This window comes from Schistocerca americana, chromosome 2 (assembly GCF_021461395.2).
Source record: "Schistocerca americana isolate TAMUIC-IGC-003095 chromosome 2, iqSchAmer2.1, whole genome shotgun sequence".
NCBI lineage: Eukaryota > Metazoa > Arthropoda > Insecta > Orthoptera > Acrididae > Schistocerca > Schistocerca americana.
This window is the reverse complement of record NC_060120.1, coordinates 54,139,828-54,161,694: the sequence shown is the minus strand read 5'-3', so window position 1 is coordinate 54,161,694 and position 21,867 is coordinate 54,139,828. Positions and strand designations below refer to the sequence as shown.

At 38.5% G+C, this 21,867-nt stretch overlaps 1 protein-coding gene across 5 annotated transcripts in view; it reads right to left on the bottom strand.

Annotated features, from left to right (window-relative positions):
* Positions 1-20,630, bottom strand: part of LOC124594810 (protein ECT2) — a 217,346-nt gene extending 196,716 nt beyond the window's left edge. For 2 of the 5 annotated variants that reach the window (XM_047133247.1, XM_047133248.1), the window contains exons 1-2: positions 20,349-20,629; positions 18,232-18,308 (exon numbers count right to left, since the gene is read on the bottom strand). In XM_047133247.1, coding sequence (XP_046989203.1) covers positions 18,232-18,308; positions 20,349-20,391 — 120 coding nt within the window. In that variant the 5' untranslated portion in view covers positions 20,392-20,629. Of the gene's footprint in view, positions 1-18,231; positions 18,309-20,348 lie in introns of all 5 variants that reach the window. The other 3 variants (XM_047133250.1, XM_047133251.1, XM_047133249.1) reach the window with 2 other exon arrangements.
* Positions 20,631-21,867: the final 1,237 nt, after the last annotated feature.

Here is a 21,867-nt window from a genome sequence, read left to right as displayed (position 1 = left end):
ACCCACAGGGTCACAGGGAATGTTAGCTGGTGCCTGGTCCTCCAATTGGAAATCGGAGAGAGCTACCCAATCCAAAGGTTTAACTGCCATTACCTTCGACTTTGAAAACCACTTTTTGAAGTACTTTGTCCTTTTTATGGGAGGAGTTGGTTGCACCAAAAACTGCATGTGCTCACACTTGAATCTGTGGTCAGAGTTTGGATGGAGGCATCACACTTGACAATTAGCTTCTTAAGGGCTGATGCAAAAGAAGTAGCAAAACCCGGAGGTTGCATAGCTTTGAAACCTTTTTTAGCTTCATCATAGGGTATGCATCTCTTGACTTTCAACTCCTGAATTTTCCTTTCCGTGTTGTAAACCTATCACTTTCTGCTCCATATTGGGTTACCCCCAGAGCAGTTTATACATTTCGGAGGAAGTGTAGAGAACTGCCCAATTCGTGAGCTGAGTCTCCACAATTTCCACTTGTAGCCCTCCCATTATTCACACAGTGGTATGGCCAAATCTTTGACACTTGAAGCATCACATTGGGTCAGGAACAGTAATTCTGGAGTGCTAAACATTAGATGTTGCAGATATTTCCAATGTACCACTGACTCTCCTCATATAGTGCTGCACTTCTGTGACACCCATTTTTTCCATTCTTCACATAACTCTGCAGGGTTCATCTCCATTATATCAGTGCAGGTAGTCACTTAAGGCCTTACATCCCAGAAACTTAAACACTTGGTTTGAATTAGCAGTTTCAACAAGAAGTGTTCCATTATAAACTCGTTTGACACTTTTTATGGACCTAGCAATAATGTCCAATGTCTTGTGAATATAGAAAGGCAAGACCTTCTCAAAGGCTCCCCCTGTTCTCTCGATTATAATGAAAGTGTTACGGCACACTAAATCCCAAGAGATTCTGAGACTACTTCTCAGGAGGACTGACCAACCAATCTCTCCTAGATGAGGGGTTGTAGGTACTACCCGACAGTACACTCTTCCATAGGGATCCCAAGAGATGCTAGGGGAAACAAACATCGACCCAGGCAGAGCCCTGCATGCTTGAGCAAGCTGGGGTGGCTGGTACTCCTGAGGTTGCCTGCAAGAGACTGTTTTACCTCAACAGCCATTCACCTCATCAGTACGTAGCACACTTTGAGGTTGAGGGTTTTTTATAGGGGGGTGTACCTCCCTCATGATCCACGCTGCGAAGCCAAGGCCCCCGTTCTCTTAAACACACAACATTCCACCGCCATGCTGCACAATGGTTGCTGAAGCATGCCCTGAGCTTATGGTAACAGAGGACTGGTGGCGCTTACCAGTCCCCAGCTTAGGAACCTGCCGAGCCCAAACCCAGCAAACGAATGCTGAGCCCTTGGGGGGAGGGAAGGGGGATTTCACAGCTAGAGCTAGCGAGCCTGCAAACAGTAGTATAAACATGTTATGCCAGCATTACAAATAATTTGACAAGTCAACCATTCACTAGGTGTGGCTATAAAATAACGTTACTACAGTAAAACATTTCATTTCAAAAACATAAACATGCAGTTACTGTCACCCTCAATATACTCCCCTCTATCCTCAATGTGAATTTTCCACTGATGGAAACAGTTCTGGAAGTATTCCTCTGTGATCTCCTTGATGGAGTATGTCAGTTTTTCTTTCACTGCCTCAATGAACTGAAATCTTGTTCTTTAATGCAAAAATGGCCTTAGGCAATACGTAAGTCACCTGTATTACTGCACGCACTCCACCTTCTGTGCTCTGATGATATAATATTGTACAAGTCAAAAATCTCCTCCAAGCAAATGAAGTGGGTGGTCAAACACTGGGATGCTGCGCTCTGCTAGAATCCTCGTAACAGACAATGCGGTATGAGCTGATGTGTTGTCTTGATACAGAACCCATGACCCATTCTTCCAAGATTTGTGTCTTTTTCCTTATTTTCTTGCGGAGTTGCACGAGACCATCAAGGTAGCAATGTTGATTAGCAGTTTGACATTCAGGAACCCAGTGAAGATATACAATTCTACGAATATCGAAAACAACAAATTTGTTGCTTTGAATCTTGATTTGCTCATTTGAGCTATTTTTCACTCAAGGTGAAGTTGGGCCCTTCTGATGCATGGATTGGTGCTTAGTTTCTGGATCATAAGTGAAAAACTAAGATCTGTCCCACGTTACCACTCTTTCCAGGAACTTAGGATCATTTTCAGTGGCATTCAAAGTGTCAATACAAACATTTTTACAATTTTTCTTTTGTTTGATTGTGGATTTTTTTGGCACCTGTTTCACACACACTTCTCTCAACTTAAATATGTAAAATTTGCCTTACGCATTCTTTGTCAATTCCTACAGTTTCAGCAATCAAACTCAACCGACAGTCAGATCAAATCAGATTACCTATTTTCTTATATTTTCCTAAGTTTTCAATGCTGAAACTTTAGCACAATTCATTGCTCTAGTATTATACTTCCCATTATTCTGGCAAAATAAAATAACAGCTCTCCCACAACCAAAGGCCGCAGCCACAGTGTTTTGTCTAAAGACAACAGATGCCTAATTCGATTGAGAAGGATTCATGCTTCGCAGCTATTGCTCGTTTATCTTTGGTGGACAAGTACTTACTCTGTGAGAGCTCAGTACTGTTCTTTCATAGCCATACCTCATTAACACAGTGGGTACAGTATTTTGTTGGAATTACAACAGAGATAGTTTTTTTTATTTCTGCCTATCTTTTACACCTTCTCTCTCTCTCTCTCTCTCTCTCTCTCTCTCTCTCTGCCATGTTTCACCAAATTAACATGCAGCTGCATTTGCGACAGAATCCTGAATAACTACTATTAATCAAACAACTGAGAACGAGTGAAGCCAATAGCTTACAAAATGCTCACACTCAGTACAAAAACAAAAATGTGATTCCTTCATTTATGTTGTTCCAAAACCACACTAATTCTAATTTCACCAGCTATCGATGGCTCTTAAATGAATTATGTTATTTCATTGAAAAAAATCTGTGTCACTTGTAGATCACAACAGATAAGAAAGTTCTGCTCGTTAGCTATGCGGCAAAATACTCTATTTTTATGCTATCATTTGCCAAAAATTCATTTCAGCATCTCAAACTGTTTATGATATATAAACAAAATTATGAATATTTCACTTCCGCTCTATCGTTTGTGGAACTGAGTCCACTAAATAGTCCATTTTCTCAAGACTGGCGATAGGTATCGATGTCGTATTAAGTTTAAAGAAAATTTCGGTACGTTAGCTCCATTTCATACACAGCAATATGTGATCTAACACATACTGAACACCAGCTTATAGCAATCCCTATTTTTCGTTGCTAACTATTTGAGTTTCGCACAGTACCTTACTAAATATATGAGGCGTGTTTTTAAAGTAAGTACCGTTTAGAAATTAAAAAAAAATACATGCTAAGATATCTCAATAATTTTATTTTTACATGAAAGCCTGTACCTTAATCTACTTTTCTACATAATTTCCATCAATACTGAGGCACTTGTCACAATGTTGTACCAGTTTTTGAATACCCTCCTCATAGAAGTCTGCTGCCTGACTTGTTAACCACTGCATCGCCACTGTTTTGACTTTGTCATTGTCTTAAAGATGCTGACTGCCCAGGTGTTTCTTCAAGTGCAGGAACAGATGGTAGTCACTGGGCACAAGATCGGGGCTGTACGGAGGATGATCTAGCGTTTCCCATCCGAAAGATGTGATGAGATCTTTGGTCTGATTCGCCACATGTGGACGGGCAATGTCTTGCAGCAAAACGATGCCCTTGCTCAACTTGCCATGTCTTTTGTTCTGAACTGAATGGCGCAGATTGTGCAATGTCTTACAGTAAGCTGCTGCACTGATTGTCTCATTATGAGCCAGAAATTCCACAAGCAATACTCCTTTTCTGTCCCAAAAACTGTGCACGATTTTCCGGGCAGAAATTGTTTGTTTAAATTTCACTTTTCTGAGTGAATCTGAATGCCACCACTCAATGGACTGTTGCTTTGATTCTGGTGTGACGTAGCCCACCCATATTTCATCGCCCATAACCATTTGGCTTAAGAAATCATCACCGTCGTCGTGGTACCGCTCAAGGGAAGTCAATGCACTGACTAAACGTTTGGTTTTGTGCACATCCGTCAACATTTTCTGTACCCAACGTGCGCACAATTTTCAGTAATTCAAGTGCTCGGTCACAACGCCATACAAAACACTACGAGAAACATTAGGAAAGTCATCCTGCAAGGAGGAAATCGTAAAGCACCTGTTTTCTCTCACCTTATTGTCCACTTCCTGCATCAAACTTTCATTAATGACCGAAGGACGCCAACTCCGTTGTTCATCATGCACATTTGTGCAGCCATCTTTAAATGCTCTCACCCACTTTCTTATCATTCCATCACTCATAATGTTTTCTCCATAAACTGCACAGATCTCATGATGAAATCTTATAACAGTCCATACTTCACAGTCAGTAGGACTCATGATTATTGGAGGCATCTTAAACACTCAGTACACAACGTAAACAAGGAAGAATCAGACTGTAACGGCATCAGTGCGTAGACGACAGATGTAGGTACCCAGTGCGCATGCGCAGAACGCTGACCGCAGCGCTGCGGCCGCGGTGTGGAAAAAAGGTACTACTTAAAAAACACTCCTCGTAAAAAAAAGTATCATAACAACTACAACAATTAATGAAATTATGGGCAGTTCTTCGTGAAGCTTATGAATGAGGCTATGAGATGTGTGAGGATCATTTTTTTAACCAAATAATTTCTTTAAAATTATTTGCAAAATGTTACATAATGTCCATGATGATATGTGTACACCTCCATTCGAGCAGTGTACCCAAGGTGGTTAGAGAATGTATCATTGTAACAGCTGGAGCTCAGTAGGTAACAGGCAATGAGTTGCCCACCCTTTTAGAACTGGCTCAGTTATGAGAATGAGAACATTTCTGTGGACAGATCATGAATCTTGTGCAAGCTCTATTACACAATTCTACAACAAATTCACATTAGCGATATAAGCCTGTAGTTGCGTGCATCTGTACAATAAGCCTCCCTGAAAATGAAAATACTCTGTAAATCTTCCCAATCACTAGAAACAGTTTATCACAGCACTGATCTAGGATAAACAGCTGTGGGAAGAGGATCAAGTATACTCACATAATTAATGCAAAAACACCCAGGGATGAGTTTCCATTTTGCAATCACTTATCTCAATATTAGTCATTTTAGCACTTGTGTGACAATTAAAAGAAGAAACTGCAGAGTGATATCCCTCAGTGAAAGATTTTCAGAAAAACAGAATTCAGTATTTAAGCCTTCAATGCTAGAGTGATCAACAATAACTCAATAGACGATTCACTCATTTATCAAGTTAATGTATGACCGAAAGACCAAGTGGCCAATAGCCTTCTCTTAACAACAGAGCAGTGGTATTTGTATAGAGCTGCCAGACAAGCAACACTGCATGAAATAACCGCAGAAATAATTGTCTGACGAACAACGAATGTATCCATTAGGACAGTGCAGCAAAATTTGATGTTAATGGCCTATGGCAGCAGTCGAGCAACAAGTATCTTTGCTGACAGCACAATGTCACTTGCAGTGTCACTTCTGGGCTCACGACCATATTGGTTGGACCCTAGATGACTGAAAAACTGTGGCCTGGTCAGATGAGTCCTGATTTCAGTTGGTAAGAGCTGATACTAGGGTTCGAGTGTGGCGCAGACCCCATGAAGCCATTGGCCCAAGTTGCCAATAAGGCACTGTGCCACCTGGTCGTGGCTCCATAATGGTGTGGAGCTGTGTTTACAGGGAAAGGACTGGGTCCTCTGGTCCAACTGTGCTGATCATTGACTGGAAATGGTTATGTTCAGCTAACTGGAAACCATTTGCAGCCATTCATGGGCTTTATGTTCCCAAACACTGGTGGAATTCTTATAGATAATAGTGCGCCATGTCACCAGGACAGCTGTACGCAATTTGTTTCAAGAACATTTTGGATAATCCACACGAATGATTTGGCCGCACAGATTGCTTGATATGACTCTCACCAAACATTTATGAGACAAAATCGAGAGGTCAGTTCACGCACTGGCAACACTTTCACAACTATGGACGCCTACAAATGCAGCATGGCTCAATGTTTCTGTATGCGATTTCCAATAACTTGCAGAGTCCACGCCATGTTGAACTGCAGCACTACGCCAGGCAAAAGGAGGTCCGACACAATAGTAAGAGGTATCCCATGACTTGTCACCTCAGTGTACTCTGCACACACATACAGGGCTATTACAAATTACTAAAGCAATTTCATAAATTCACTGTAGCTCCATTCATTGACAAATGGTCACGACACACTACAGATACGTAAAAAAACTCATAAAGTTTTGTTCGGCTGAAGCCGCACTTCAGGTTTGTGCCGCCAGAGCGCTCGAGAGCGCAGTGAGACAAAATGGCGACAGGAGCCGAGAAAGCGTATGTCGTGCTTGAAATGCACTCACATCAGTCAGTCATAACAGTGCAACTTCAGGACGAAGTTCAACAAAGATCCACCAACTGCTAACTCCATTCGGCGATTGTATGTGCAGTTTAAAGCCTCTGGATGCCTTTGTAAGCGGAAATCAACGGGTCTGCCTGCAGTGAGGGAAGAAACGGTTGAACACGTGTATCTGGACATGCTGGAAAATTGGCTCATGCCACAACTGGAGACCGACAGCGCCAACTTCATCTTTCAACAGGATGGTGCTCCACCGCACTTCCATCATGATGTTCCGCATTTCTTAAACAGGAGATTGGAAAACCGATGGATCGGTCGTCGTGGAGATCATGATCAGCAATTCATGTCATGGCCTCCACGCTCTCCCGACTTAACCCCATGCGATTTCTTTCTGTGGGGTTATGTGAAAGAATCAGTGTTTAAACCCCCTCTACCAAGAAACGTGCCAGAACTGCGAGCTCGCATCAACGATGGTTTCGAACTCATTGATGGGGACATGCTGCGCCGAGTGTGGGAGGAACTTGATTATCGGCTTGATGTCTGCCGAATCACTAAAGGGGCACATATCGAACATTTGTGAATGCCTAAAAAAACTTTTTGAGTTTTTGTATGTGTGTGCAAAGCATTGTGAAAATATCTCAAATAATAAAGTTATTGTAGAGCTGTGAAATCGCTTCAATCATTTGTAATAACCCTGTATATCTGGCAAAGATCTGTTAATGAGTCTGACTGTGAAGATATCTGGACACGAGTAACTGGCCAAGAAGAACTAATTACTATATGTTTTGCTGGCCACTTGTTTTTACAATAACAGTTGTAGAATCATTGAAACAAGGCTTTGCTCAGTTGCACAAATCACCCTGATCATCCAGTATTACTTGGAAGTGACTTTAACCTACGGTGAATAAACTATGATGCCTCTGGTTTCATTGCAGGTGATATCGACATCCATCTTGCAAAGAAGGTCTGAACACTTCCTCTGAAAACTGAACCAGAAACTAATGCTCCTCAAACAGTACTACCAGACACTACAGGAAATGATACAATTTTGTAACTATCACAGGAAAAGAAGAGTTGGAAAGCACACACCTGGCTTAGAGAGAGACAATCTAAATGTCAAATTTTAAGAAAGAGAAGCCAAGAAAGTGTGACAATGAGAGAACAGAGAAAATTACTCAGATCCAAATACAACCGAACATGGACAGTGTGTTGCCAAAGAACAGCCATGGAAGAGAAATCAGGACCCAAACAACAAACCTAAGATGGATGATGGTGAAAGCTGGAGAATACAAATGAGGCCTATTCATAATACTATGTAGAACACAGAAAAGCATTTGACTGTGTATCTCACTCGAACAGGTGCAAAGTATTAAGGTCAGTGGGAGTACAGAGCACCTGATTCAACTGATTTGAAATTCGTACAAAAATCAAGGAGCAAGAGTAAGAACGCCTCCAGAATGTACATAACTTTCTGGGATACGGAACAGCCCACCACCACCACCACCACCACCACCACCACTTCCTTTCAGTTTGGATAGAGAATATGTAATGTGAATTGTACATTTAAAAGGTAAGGAAACAGGAGTTATAATTGGAGGGCACTTAATCAACAACTTACATATGCCGTTGACAACACTTCCAGAGAACATATTAGAAATATGCTAGACAGCACATGAGAAGGGAAAAAGATTGAAAGAAAAAAAATTCTGACACGAATGAAAACTAATTTAGTGATGGACAGAAAAATCATTAAAGAAGTCAGGATTTATGATTCAAAAAGCAATTCACATACTGAAGAAATAAAAGCATTGTACGAAAAAACTGCTGCAACTAATTAATGAAAATAAAAAAGGTAAAATCTTTATAGTAATTTTGTACTAATGTGAGACACGGGCAAAGAAGAAAACCAATTATTTTGAAATGTGGGTTCGGATAAGGATCCAAAGGGTTACATGGGCAGTAAAAGAAAAAGACATATGTCTGTATAGGTCTTTTGCAGATTTTAGCATATGAAAGTACAAAAATCAGTTGAGTCTTCTGTATTTGCATGGTAAAACAGAGGGTTTAAGGTGAAAAGGAAAGTGGAGGCTAAGATGAATAGGTCAAATCAGTGACAGCACTAAGATATCCTTGGAAGATTTGAAGAACAAGAAAGAATCCAGTAATAAGAGGGCATGCTGAAAAGTGAAGCCTCCGAATTTGTGTGGAAACTCTTAAATCTTTATAAATAAAACAAACTTTATTACCATTCTACATCTTTATTCCCCACCTAGTCACCCTGGCAACAAACATTTCTCCCAATTAGAGACCAGTTTGTTGTTACAGCCTCAGTACAATGTTCGATTTTGTTGATGGAGCCACAACTGCACCTCCACTTGTGCCGCTTCATCACTATCAAAGTGAATTCCTTGAAGGTGTTCTTAAAAGTTTTGGGAACAGATTAAAATCAGTTGGGGCCAAGTTTGGAGGGTGAGCGATGACAGTGAACCCACAGTGTAATTGTTACAGCACTCTCGTGTGATCTGGCATGTCATGCTGACAGAGTAGGTGCTCCACGTGTGGTCAAACTCTTTCAATTCGTGCTTTCAGTTTTCTGAGGGGTCTCCAGTACCTCGCAGACTTTACAGTTGCGCCTTTAGGCATAAAGTATATCCTAGAACATGGTGAGCATTCCTTCACCTCTTCAATTTTTTTGGTCTCGGTGATCCTTTGCGGCAGAACACTAATGCTCTCTTGTTTTCAGGGTCAAAACGGTGAAGCTACCATCCTTGTCACGCCGTTGTTAAAAAGCCCATCACCTTCACACTCAAAACACAAAAGAAATTGATGACAGATGTCCAATCTCATCTGTTTCATGTTACGAGAGAGTATTTGATGCACCCACAGTGCACACAGTTTTCTGCAATGATGGCCTATAGATGCTCTCATATGTCACACTTACCTGAGAGTTATGCCTGTGTTATCTGATAATTGTCTGATATGTTCATCAACCGAATTCCAACGAGTCATCAGCTGCCGTATGTTATTGTCCATTCCAAGTTCTGCCACACACATCGAGGTTAGCATCACTGCTTCCTTCATTACAAACAAGAACAATGAAGGTACGAGCATATGGAATAGGTTCATGACTTCTTAAGTAAGAGAACCCAACGTCATTCTCAGTCGCGAGTGTTCACTAAAGACACGGGTATTGTCAGGAGTACCCCCAGGGAAGTGTGACAGGACCACTATTGTTTTCTATATACATAAATGTTTGTGGTGGACAGGGTGCACAGCAAAACCTGCAGTTGTTTACTGATGATGCTGGGTGTACGGGAAGGTGTCCGAAGCGAGTGACTGCACGACAATACAAGACGAGACAGAAAATTTCTAGTTAGTGTTAAGAATGACACATGGCTCTAAACGTAGAAAAATGTAAGTTAATGCATCATTAGTAGTGTGCTGCTCAACACGATCATGTCGGTTAAATATCTAGGTGTAATGTTGCAAAGCTATATGAAATGGAATGAGCACCTAAGGATTGTAGTAGGCAAATGGTCGACCTCAGTTTACTGGAAGAATTTTAGGGAAGTTTGGTTCATCTGTAAAGGAGACTACATATAGGACACTAGTGCAATCCATTCTAGAGTACTGCCAAGTGTTTAGGATTTGCACCAGGTTGGACTGAAGGAAGACATCGAAGCAATTCAGAGTCAGGCTGGTAGACCTGCTATGGTAGGTTTGAACAACAAGTAAGTATTAAAGGGGGATGTAGGTAAAATTGATCAAAAAATTGCCACCAGATACTTCTGTAGCTTGTTCGAAATAATGTCTCCAATTTTCACAGATTAATTCAAACTACAAATGATAGAAAAGCTGTCTTGTTTCAATCACTGCACAGCGCCACACCCACTTTTCTAAATGACACTCTTCTTGTTTGCTATGTTTTATTACTTCCTGCTGTCATAAAAGCTTTGGAAGAGAACAGACCAATTTAAGTCTTGTTACCTTTGCCTTCCGCTAGCTATTTTTGGCAGGTTATTGACTGTGGTGCAGAAATATAAACATTTCAGTTCTGCTGTTAGTGTGAGAATTACAACTGTGTTCAAGCTATTTTTTTATGATTTACCATTTAAAATGCCAAGATATAGTGGTAAAGTGTTTAAGAAAGTGGCTAAAGCTCGCCATTTACGTGTGAATAAACAGTTTCTATAAGTGAGGCGTTGTAATTCAGCAGAAGATAATTGTGAAGAGACCATGAGCAGTTCATATAGTGGTGTGAGCTGTGTGCATTCCCAGTGGGAGGGAACTTACAAAATGAGAATATTGTTTGGAATATTTCTTTGGCCCGGGAAGACTCCCAAAAATTAGGAACTTATGAAAATTTTAAGATTTTGAATGTTTTAACACTTATTAACAGTTAAAGAACCTTAAAACTACGTTAACTAGGCAAATTCACACATTTTAATCCAAGATTTATCATTCCATGTATTAATTTCCTTGCAAATTTCATGTGAAACATCATTTAACGTAAGTCTGGAGGAAAAAATAATTTAAAATATTCACTAGGCCTACTATTTTTAGGCAAGAGTTGAAACCCCACATTTCTCTGAATGAAATCTAGACTTACAAAGCATATCTCTGGAGGTGTAATTCTCAACCGGCCATCATCTGTAGTATATTTTAATATTTCCAAACGAATGACCAGAGGTGTTTCACTGTCAGAATTCAAAGACACCTCATTTCCTGCGATGAATTATGATTTATACATTTATTTTCCTAAATATCGCTAACACTTTCACTTTTAGGATTTTTAACTAATATTTTACCATGTTTTATGTCAATAACATCACTTGTATTTTCAAATAAATCATAAATCTCAGCCAGTTTATTCACATAATTTTTCCCAAAATGCTATTTAATGACTAATGTTTACAAAATTCACATGTGTCTAAAATAAACTTTATAGCCTAAAATATCTCTAACATCAACAGAAAACTTAACAAATTAAATAAACAAACTTCCCTGTGCATTTTAGTAACTTTAGTTTCTCACTAGATGGCATATCAATAACTCAGTTTTTCTGAAGGTTGGTTACTTTGACATTGGCAGTTCTAGGAAATATAAGTCGTAAATTTCGACACTTGGCAATTCTAGGGCTAATTCTTTGATATTTAAAACATTGAAAACAAAAAACGTGTTTATTTCTAACAACAACTATAACATTTTACATTTTGGTTATTTTTCTGATGTTTTTATTCAATTATAATATTTTTGAACAAATAAAAGTGTTCGTGTTTTTTTTTTTTTTTAATCACACAATTACCACACTGACCTATTAATTTGAGCGATTTCATTTTTAAAATAGTAAATTTCCAGGTATTTTATTTAATTATAATTTTATCTTAAAATATATTTCAGTTTTTTAATTTGATTTAACATAATAATTACTGCTTTTACTTATTAAGAGTTTTTTGAGCTATCTTGCTACTTAATCATAAATTCCCTGGAATTTATGCATTTTGGGAATTTTTCTTCGATTTTAAATTCCCAGGAATTTTACAACGTTAAGTTCACAGAAGAAACTTGGAACTGGTTTAGAGTTTCAGTCCACTAAAGACAAAGTGAATAGTGGTTTTAGGATAATTGATTTAGAAATTGTGTATTCTATTATTAGAAATTCGCGTGCATGTGGTAACTGTGGCAATAAATCTTAAAGATTATATGACAGCAATGAGAGAGATGGTATTGTGTGTATTATGCACTTGTTTAGTGACAACTGCCAAACTGACATTCAATTCAAAACATCAACTGCTAAGAATTGGGTATATGAAGCCAACATAAGATTCTGCTATGGGATGAGATGTGTTAGTGTTGGAAGGGAAGGTAGCAATTTGTTTTGTGCAATAATGAATATGCCATCTCCGACTCCCTTGTACTCAACACTAAACAATCATCTTTTGAATGTCTTGGAAACAGAATGCAATAGCAGTTTGTCAGCAGCATGAAAAAGGCAGTTTTATTTAACAAAGACATTCAGACAGATGTAAATGACCCTTTACCTTCTATATGTGTTTCATGTGCTAGCACTTGGATGAAAAGGGCCACACCCCCTTACATGGTGTTTCATCAGTTGTAAGTGTTGGCACAGGAAAAGTTTTGGATTTGCAGGTGATGTCCAAATATTGCTCTATTTGTGCACAGAGGAACACGTTAGACAATAAGGAGGGAGAGAGAATGGGAAAACACAAAATAATTTTCAGCAAGAATTATGATGGTTCTAGAGATGGCATGGAGCCTGCAGGAATGAAATTAATAATTGATCGGAGTGAAATGAGTTAGATATGTGAAATATCTTGGTGATGGAAATTCTAGTGCTTTCAAATCTGCTGTAGAAAGCAAGCCATATGGAAATGGATGCAACACTGAAAAGCTAGAGTGTGTGGGGCACATTCAGAGGAGGATGGGCAGGAGACATCTGAAACGAGAACAAAAAGGTGTAAAACTCAAAGATGAAAAGCGACTGGGTGGGCCACAGCACCTGACTGACAAAGATATCCACAATTTGCAAATATGTTATGGTAAGGCAATAAGGCAAAACACTGGCAATTTGAAGACAATGCTGAAGGCAGTACTGGCAATATTTTTTCAACAAGTTGTCCACTTATGAGAGGCATGTACTTTAATTGTGTGGTGTATCCTAGTGCAAATATAAGCAGGCAAAAGCAGAAAACAAAACCTATTCACATACCTGAAGCAGTTTTAAACACCATAAAGCCAACATTCCAGTTTCTAGCTCATCCAGATTTGTTAAAGAAATGTTCCCATGGTGGAACACAAAACCCAAAAACAATATTTAGCTCATCTACTGTTAATACTGCCACATACGATGCATGTTTAATGATGGTAACATTTGAAGAATAAGGACCCTTACTGGGCTAGGATTTGTTGCAGGTTGCTTGACCGAGAAGCTACTGAACTAGATAGATACTGCGTATGTTGTACATTCTGAACTGTCTGTTAAGGATATAGCCAAAAGGGCACACCAGAAACATCAAATAAAAAGCACATACATGAAGAGCAAGAAGACCAAATGTATGGTTACGGTCAATATTAAGGTACTAGTTTATGGTGTAAATCCTCGCAAAATCTTTTATGTGCATTTCCCAGAACTTTCATTTTTCAGTTTATAAGGAACATTTTCCCCTGAACGATTGGAGACAAAAGAGAAATTTCAGCAAACTTTTTTTTTCCTAAGTGTATTTCTGTCAAAATTATTTACTTTTCTGTGAAACTGAAATTGCTTTGTTTCATACACATAATTTTTTAAAAATAAATTGTAAGAGCTCTAAAACCGATATTAAAAAAACTGTTCCATACATCTGCTTATCTGATTATTAAGAATTACCTATCACAATATGAAAGTTTTAAGTAAAGTAATTTTTGTGAAAATGTTCCCTGTGTGATAGCATGAGTTGCGAAGATTTGCAACAATACCATGATCAAATTTTTTGAGAAAAAAATTTGAAAAATTCCTCGCTTCTAATATCTTTCGAACACCAAAAACTGTTAGATTATGGAAACACATCTATTTTTCCCCATGTTCCCCCTTACGGAGATGCTTCGGGAACTCAAATGGAAATCTCTGGAGGGAAAGCTATATGTTCTTTTCAAGGAAGACTACTGAGAATATTTAGAGAACTGCCGTTTGTAGCTGACTACAGAACAATTCTACTGCCACTAACACTCATTTCACACACCAACAACAAAGGTGAGACAATGGAAATTGGGGCTCATACGGAGGCATCTATACTGTCATTTTTCCCTTGCTCTACCTGTAAGGGGAGCAGGAAAGGAAATGACTAGTAGTGGGGCAGGGTCCCCATCACCACACACGTACAGTGGCTTGCAAGTACTTATGTAGACGTCACATATTACTGATGTCAATACAATCATCTGCATCTACATGGATACTCTGCATATCACATTTAAGTACCTGGCAGAGGGTCCATTGACCACCTTCACAATTCTCTATTATTCCAACCTCGTATAGCGCACGGAAAGAACGAACACCTACATCTTTCTGTACAAGCTCTGGTTCCTTTATTTTATCGTGGTGATCGTTTCTCCCTATGTAGGTCGGTGTCAACAAAATATTTGTGCATTTGGAGGAGAAAGTCGGTGATTAGAATTTCTTGAGAAGATTCCGTCACAACAAAAAACACCTTTCGTTTAATGATGTCCAGCCTACATACTGTATCATTTCAGTGAAACTCTCTCCCAATTTTCACGATAATACAAAACGTGCTGCCCTTCTATGAACTTTTTCGATGTCCTCCGTCAGTCCTAAGGATCCCACACTGCACAGCAGTATTCTAAAATAGGATGGACAAGCATAGTGTAGGCAGCCTCCTTAGTAGATCTGTTACATTTTCTAAGTGTCCTGCTAATAAAACGCAGTCTTTGGTTTGCCTTCCCCACAACATTATCTATGTGTTCCTTCCAATTTAAGTTGTTCGTAATTGCCATTCCTCGGTATTTAGCTGAATTTATGGCCTTTATATTTGACTGATTTTTCATGTAATCGAAGTTTAATGGATTCCTTTTAGCACTCATGTGGATGACCTCACACTTTTCATTATTTAGGGTCAACTGCTAATTTTCGCACCATTCGGATATCTTTTCTTAATCGTTATGCAGTTTGTTTTGATCTTCTGATGACTTTATTAGTCGATAAATGACAGCGTCATCTGCAAACAACCTAAGATGGCTGCTCTGACTGTCTCCCAAATGGTTTATATAGATAAGGAACAGCAACGGGCCTATAACACTATCTTGGGAAATGCCATAAATCACTTCTGTTTTACTCAATGACTTTCCGTCAATTACTACAAACTGTGGCCTCTCTGACAGGATATCACAAATCCAGTCACATAACTGAGACGATATTCCATAAGCACACAATTTCACTATAAGCCGTTAGTGGGGTACAGTGTCAAAAGCCTTCTGGAAATCCAGAAATATGAAATCTATCTGAAATCCCTTGTCAATAGCACTCAACACTTCATGCAAATAAAGAGCTAGTTGTGTTTCATAAAATGATGTTTTCTAAACCCATGTTGACTGTGTCAATAGACCGTTTTCTTCGAGGTAATTCATAATGTTCAAACCCAATATATGTCCCAGAATCCGGCTGCATATCGATGTTAATGAAATGGGCCTGTAATTATGTGGATTACTCCTACTACCCTCCTTGAATATTGGTATGACCTGTGCAGATTTCCAGTCTTTGGGTACATATCTTTCATCGAGTGAATGGCTGTATATGATTGTTAAGTATGGAGCTAATGCATCAGCATACTCTGAAATGAATCTAATTGGCATACAGTCTGACCAGAAGACTTGCTTTTATTATGTGACTTCAGTTGCTTCACTACTCCAATGATATTTATTTCTACGTTACTCATGTTGGCAGCTGTCCTTGATTCGAATTCTGGAATATCTACTTTGTCTTCTTTTGTGAAGGCATTTCGGAAGGTTGTGTTAGTAACTCTGCTTTGGCAGCACTGTCTTTGACAGTATCTCCGTTGCTATCGTGCAGAGAAGGCATTGATTGTTTCTTGCCGCTAACATACTTCACATATGACCAGAACCTCTTTAGATTTTCTGCCAGGTTTTGAAACGAAGTTTCATTGTGGACACTGTTATAAGTATCTCACATTGAAGTCCACGCTAAATTTCGAGCTTCTGTAAAAGATCGCCAATCTGCAGACAGCTCCCATTCTTCTATGTATTTCTACTGGAGGCATGATTTCTGTGGTTAGAAACTATGACATGTAACACCTCAACCAATATTGAGAACAGAATAAAAATTCAGACGCATTACTTTTCTGCATGCCCTCGTATATGACCAGGCATCACTCATGTCTCTAGGAGAAAGAGAGGTCGAGTTCAGCCTAGTATGTAAACAATAGTGAAGAATTTGCAAAAGACTAAAAAAATTTTGAAACTTGTAAAGACGATGTACAGAAATCTGTTCACCTGCTAAATGAAATTTCTTTAAGAAATAACTGAAAAATCTTGATAGGAAAAACTATGTTCTTGGCATTTTGACAGAAAGACTAATAAATAGTTTTAACTGTGCTTGAGAAGATGTAGTGTGAAACACTGCAAAAAGAGGTGGATGGTTCACTCAGAAAAAAGTCAAATGGCCTAAGGTGGATGAGAAGTACTATTCAAGAGCGTCAGCTGCGCATTATTTCTACATGTCCAAATTGACAATTCGAGTTCAGTAATTTCCCTAACTTCAGTTAATCCACAACCAAAATTCCTTGTATTAATTTATTATGAAACATGAGCAATACCTTATTTTCTATGGGCAGCAAGATGTAAGTATAACGATAACAACTGTTCCCATTTACAAATTCAACTGAAGATGTTCAAATTTCATCAATGAAAGAACAACACACGTCCAATAGAAGTAAGTTCAAGAGAAAGTGAACAGATTTAGCTAAGTAAGATGCTGAAGGAAATGAAGTTACTAAACTGATACGAACAATTAGTAAATTTTTATGAGGAAGAATGCAGAATTGTATGTTATAAAAACCTACAGACAGTTGCATATAACTTGCATTACCACAGGTACCACCACAGAAATTGTTACCCATGCCCCTTAAGTGAGTGTTATCAATGGCAGGAACTCTAAGAGTCATAATTTTCAGAATAGGTTATGTATCATTAACTGTACTTACAATCAAGAATAGGAACAGTGATGTTACATTATCTTGCTTTTCCATGTTGACAGTTAAGATGCATTACTATGCACAATGGGGTTTGTCAACAGTTGTTAGTAACCAGTGTGAGAATAGCAGACAAGTGTGTTTTGAATTTGTGATAATGAATAAAAAGTTATGTCCTATGTTCTGATCACAATATAACCTTAGACTGTGCAGCTTATCCAAAAAGAAGTCAAGAACATCCAGTAGCTACAGCAGAAGTGTAGTCTGTGTCTCAAAATAATCACTATCTCTGACTGTGCCGTTGTTTCAAGAAATGTCTGAGAGCAATGAACACACACTGGCAAACATTGAAAGCTTTTAATTTTACAGCAAAGAACACACTGTTGCTTGTTTTATTACCCCTTTGGTTACACGATACTGATGTACTGTAAACCTATAAGGGCACTACAGGAAAATTGGGGGTCAAGAGGAATGTTTGATAGTAGTCGTGATATAATGTTAATGGCTGCTGTGACTTCACCTTCTGGTAGCCCCCCCCCCCTTCTTTTTGGGGAGGGGGGTGGGGTTAATTGGTCCAGCCACTGAATGTGAAAGAAAAAACACTGATTGTGGCAAAACTGATCTGTAGCTTAGCCCAAGGTCTAGGTAGATAGATGATCTGGTAGAGAGTAGATGAAGCTAATGAATGTGAAAACAAAATACCTAGTTGTGGTGACAGACGGATCTGTAGCTTGAGCCATATGAAAAAATACACTGGTGTGATGTTCGTAGCAACCACAGTACTTATGCTTGTAGTATGTTTCCTGCATCATTGGTCAAAGCCAATGGCTAGTATAGAATATTCCTCTTTATCTGAAAACTGTGCTGGCAGCCGCCACCCTTACAGTTAACTTCAGCCACCCACTGTTACTAGCAATTGTTTTAATTCTTATACTATTAATTGGTAGATATGATTTACATATATTTCAGATCTTTATTGTACATATTGAAATATTACCTCTGCTGCAACAGTTGTCTTGGAATCCTTTCTCACATCTCCTACTAAGCAGATTCTGGTACAGACAGTCAGAGGATCTGAAACCATTGATAAATCTTACATCTAGATGAAAGCTCTATCGTTACTAAATTTTTACTAAATTTGAATCAATTAAACACCAAATATCATACACTCAGACAAAATATTTCAATGCCTGCTTCCAAACATGCATTTTTATAAATGCTGGAACTAGAATATACTTCTTACCAAAACAGTTTATAATCTAATACAGTATGTATCTGTGATACTAAAGAAAGTGTAGGCCTACATGAAAATAAATAATAATATCTGAAAGTAAGTTATGTATTGGGCTCTTCCTGATGTCTTGGATGTGGTGACAGATTAATCCGTAGCAGCCCTCATTCTACGTTAGGTTGGAAGGTGTCAATTTGGATGTGATTACACAAAGCCAATGAGTGTGAATGCAGAAAATCTAATTGTGGTAACAAATTGACCAGTAGCAAAGCCTACTGTTTACATTCACGCCATACTGAAAAACGCAGGAGGGGGATCCAAAATATGACTTTCACCAACAAATCTTGCAACTAAACTTACATCTATTTTTAAAATGAACCCTGTTACTAAGCCATAGGAGAAAATGCAGTACATCAAAATTTGGGACTGCAGAGAGGAACGACAGTATGGACACAAAATCTAACAGAAATTTGGTTCAAGCCATGTGCTTGTAGTTGCACATTTTTTCGAAATACAATGACTATGACACACACTGTATTTTGCACTATGTGTGTACAACTTCTTTTGTTTAACAGTAACTGCAGTTTAAAACATTTAGCACGTCAGTGTAGTTTCACTTCTCCACCAAGTAGCCAAATTTCTTTCACAATTAAAATAGCACTTCTGCAAGAGCTTTGGTTACATGAAAGACCAATGTTTCACTGTAGTTTGATACCCACATTTAAAAGCACACTAATTTATAACTTGCGGAGTACAGACTACTTCAATAGGACCTACTCCTCAGCAACACTAAGTCATATAAACTTGGTGTTCAAGCCATCCTAGTGATTCACAAGTTCTTTATTTTGCCATATATATGGGTACCAAAAAAAACTTTACCATGCTAGTGGTAACTACATTTCCTTACCTCCATAGAAACATGAACTAGGAATATTACAAACAATAGGAATGAATTCACAAGCTAATGAGGTGGAATTCTCACCACTGTCCATTTTGAACATAGCCCTGTTCTTCCTGCTAGTTTGCTGTCGTGCGCCCATCACAGAGACAACCAACAGCCATAATCCGCAATAGTAAATTACGTTACAGCAGCTTATCATACAAGATCTTGAAATTTACGAAACTCTGTCACAATAGGCTATGTTGTGTATAAAGCAATTTGATACAACCCCCTCTTCTACATTGCATAAATAAATTTAATCAACAAATACTTGTTTTTCACTCTATAGAAAAACGCGTCCACTACTTTTTAACCCGCTACACATTCCTCGCAATTAACATACCACGAAACAAGTGCATACTTTTAATTAACGAATGCTGCTGTTAACCCGTTATGGTACATTTACTGTCATGAAACCATTAATGAGATGACAGTTATCTTATAAATCTATGTGGCTGCTCTGGGACTTGGCAGACAAAAGATGCAACAGAACTCCATGGACAAATATTTTGATCCTTCGTGCAGTTCTGTTGGAAATTAAATATGTAATTTTCACTACTGAATTCGTGTTCTTCATCATAAATCTAACGCCTACAAATAGATTGTAACAGGAACGTCTGTAGGCGTAACCAATGTCAAACCATACGTCACATTTAGAATCCAAGTCCACAAACAAGTGAGTCTGACAAGACGACGACATGGAGTTTGAGCCACCATACAAGGTCTTTACTTCTCAAAAAAATATAAGTTCACAGCACAAATTTTGCCCTTCTATAATTTTTCGAGAACAGGCTACTGAATCGCTGCACATAGTTTACGACTAAGTTGACGCTAATACGAAAAAGAAGCTGCAATCAGTAGTTTTGTGAATACTTTGCTTATGTCCGTATGTTATGAAAGAGACGTAAAATTTCTACGCTGCTCACTCTTAAAATTCACTAACCTCTAAAATTCACGTCGGCCAAACAAACGGCTGCCTCGTCCATCTTGTTAAAACAGCACGCCAATCTTCAAAATGCCTATTCTTTCAAAAAACTTTTGATGCATTGAATTCCTTAACTTGATGTAAACTATACGTCTCATCGTCACAAATGTTGTACACATAGATCTAAAGTCAAAAGATGATTCCAATGCTTTTTGTTTTTTTTTCCGCGCACACACACACACGCATTTACAACAAACTCAAAACTCCAGTGCCATTCAAATACTTCGCTTCCATGATTGGCTGATTTGATCACGTGACTGTTCTCAGAGACAAATTACCTCATACTCTCATAGTCAACCTTCAAAGCGTACGAGGCTGTTTAGTAGAGGTGGGCCAAACGGTTATTCTGGAGTAACCGTTATCACAGTTCCAGTTATTCTTTGATAACCGTTATCGTTAACGGTTATTAATAACTGCCAAGTTATTTTTCGCTAGCGAATACCGATAACTCCGACAGTTAAATAACGACGTAGTTGGAATCCATCAGTTTAGTTATCAGTATAACTGCGAGTAGTGTGAAATAGCAGGAATGTCGTATGAATCGTGTCATAACCTCAGCTTATTAACTCCGGGTACATTTTAGTTGATGTTAGAACGATTATTAGTGTTTCAGATTATATGTTTGTAGGTTATCGGTCGCTATTAGAAATATTACCTTCGCAGCTGCGACAGAAAGTACGCGGAACTTCGCCAAAGCACTGTTTAAGTAAAATGTTAACAACGTGCGTTTTTAAGTATGAAGTAATATGTAAACTGAGTACTGTAGGTTAAATTCGAAGCTTAATTTCTTGTGCTGCTCACATAATAGAATAAAGTGTACAGCCTTGTAATACAACAAAATATACGTAATGTGACAGATTCGTTTACTCCTGTGCTGTAAAAGCTAGTCCTATTGGGGAAAGTGTGAGTACGCTAATCCAAGTTTTATGTCAGATTTGCAAACTGCTCGATTTCTCCAGCGACAACATGTTTATAACATATGAAGACATGCAGATCGAAAAGGTTGACAGTGTTACATTTCTGGGATTACAACTCGATAATAAATTCAGTTGGGAAGGGCATACCACATTTTTTCATTCTATTATTTCATAAGGGAACATATTCTGTGGTAACTCATCAAACGTAGCAAAAGTTTTTCGCATGTAAAAGCGTGTAATAAAAATCGTTTGTGGTATCAATTCAAGAACATCATGTAGGAACCTGTTCAAGGAACTTTGTATTCTAACCACTGCTTCCTAGTATATTTATTCCTTAATGAAATTTGTTACAAGTATTTCCAACCAATAGCTTAATACATAATATCAGTACTAGAAATGGGAACAGCAATCTACATAAAGACCTAAAATTACTTACCTTGGTCCAAAAGGGGTCTAATATTCAGGAACATGCATTTTCAATAAGCTGCCAGCAAGTCAGCAACCATTAAAAACTTGGTTTCAGATAAGGCACGGTTTACAGTGTGTTTGAATGACTATTT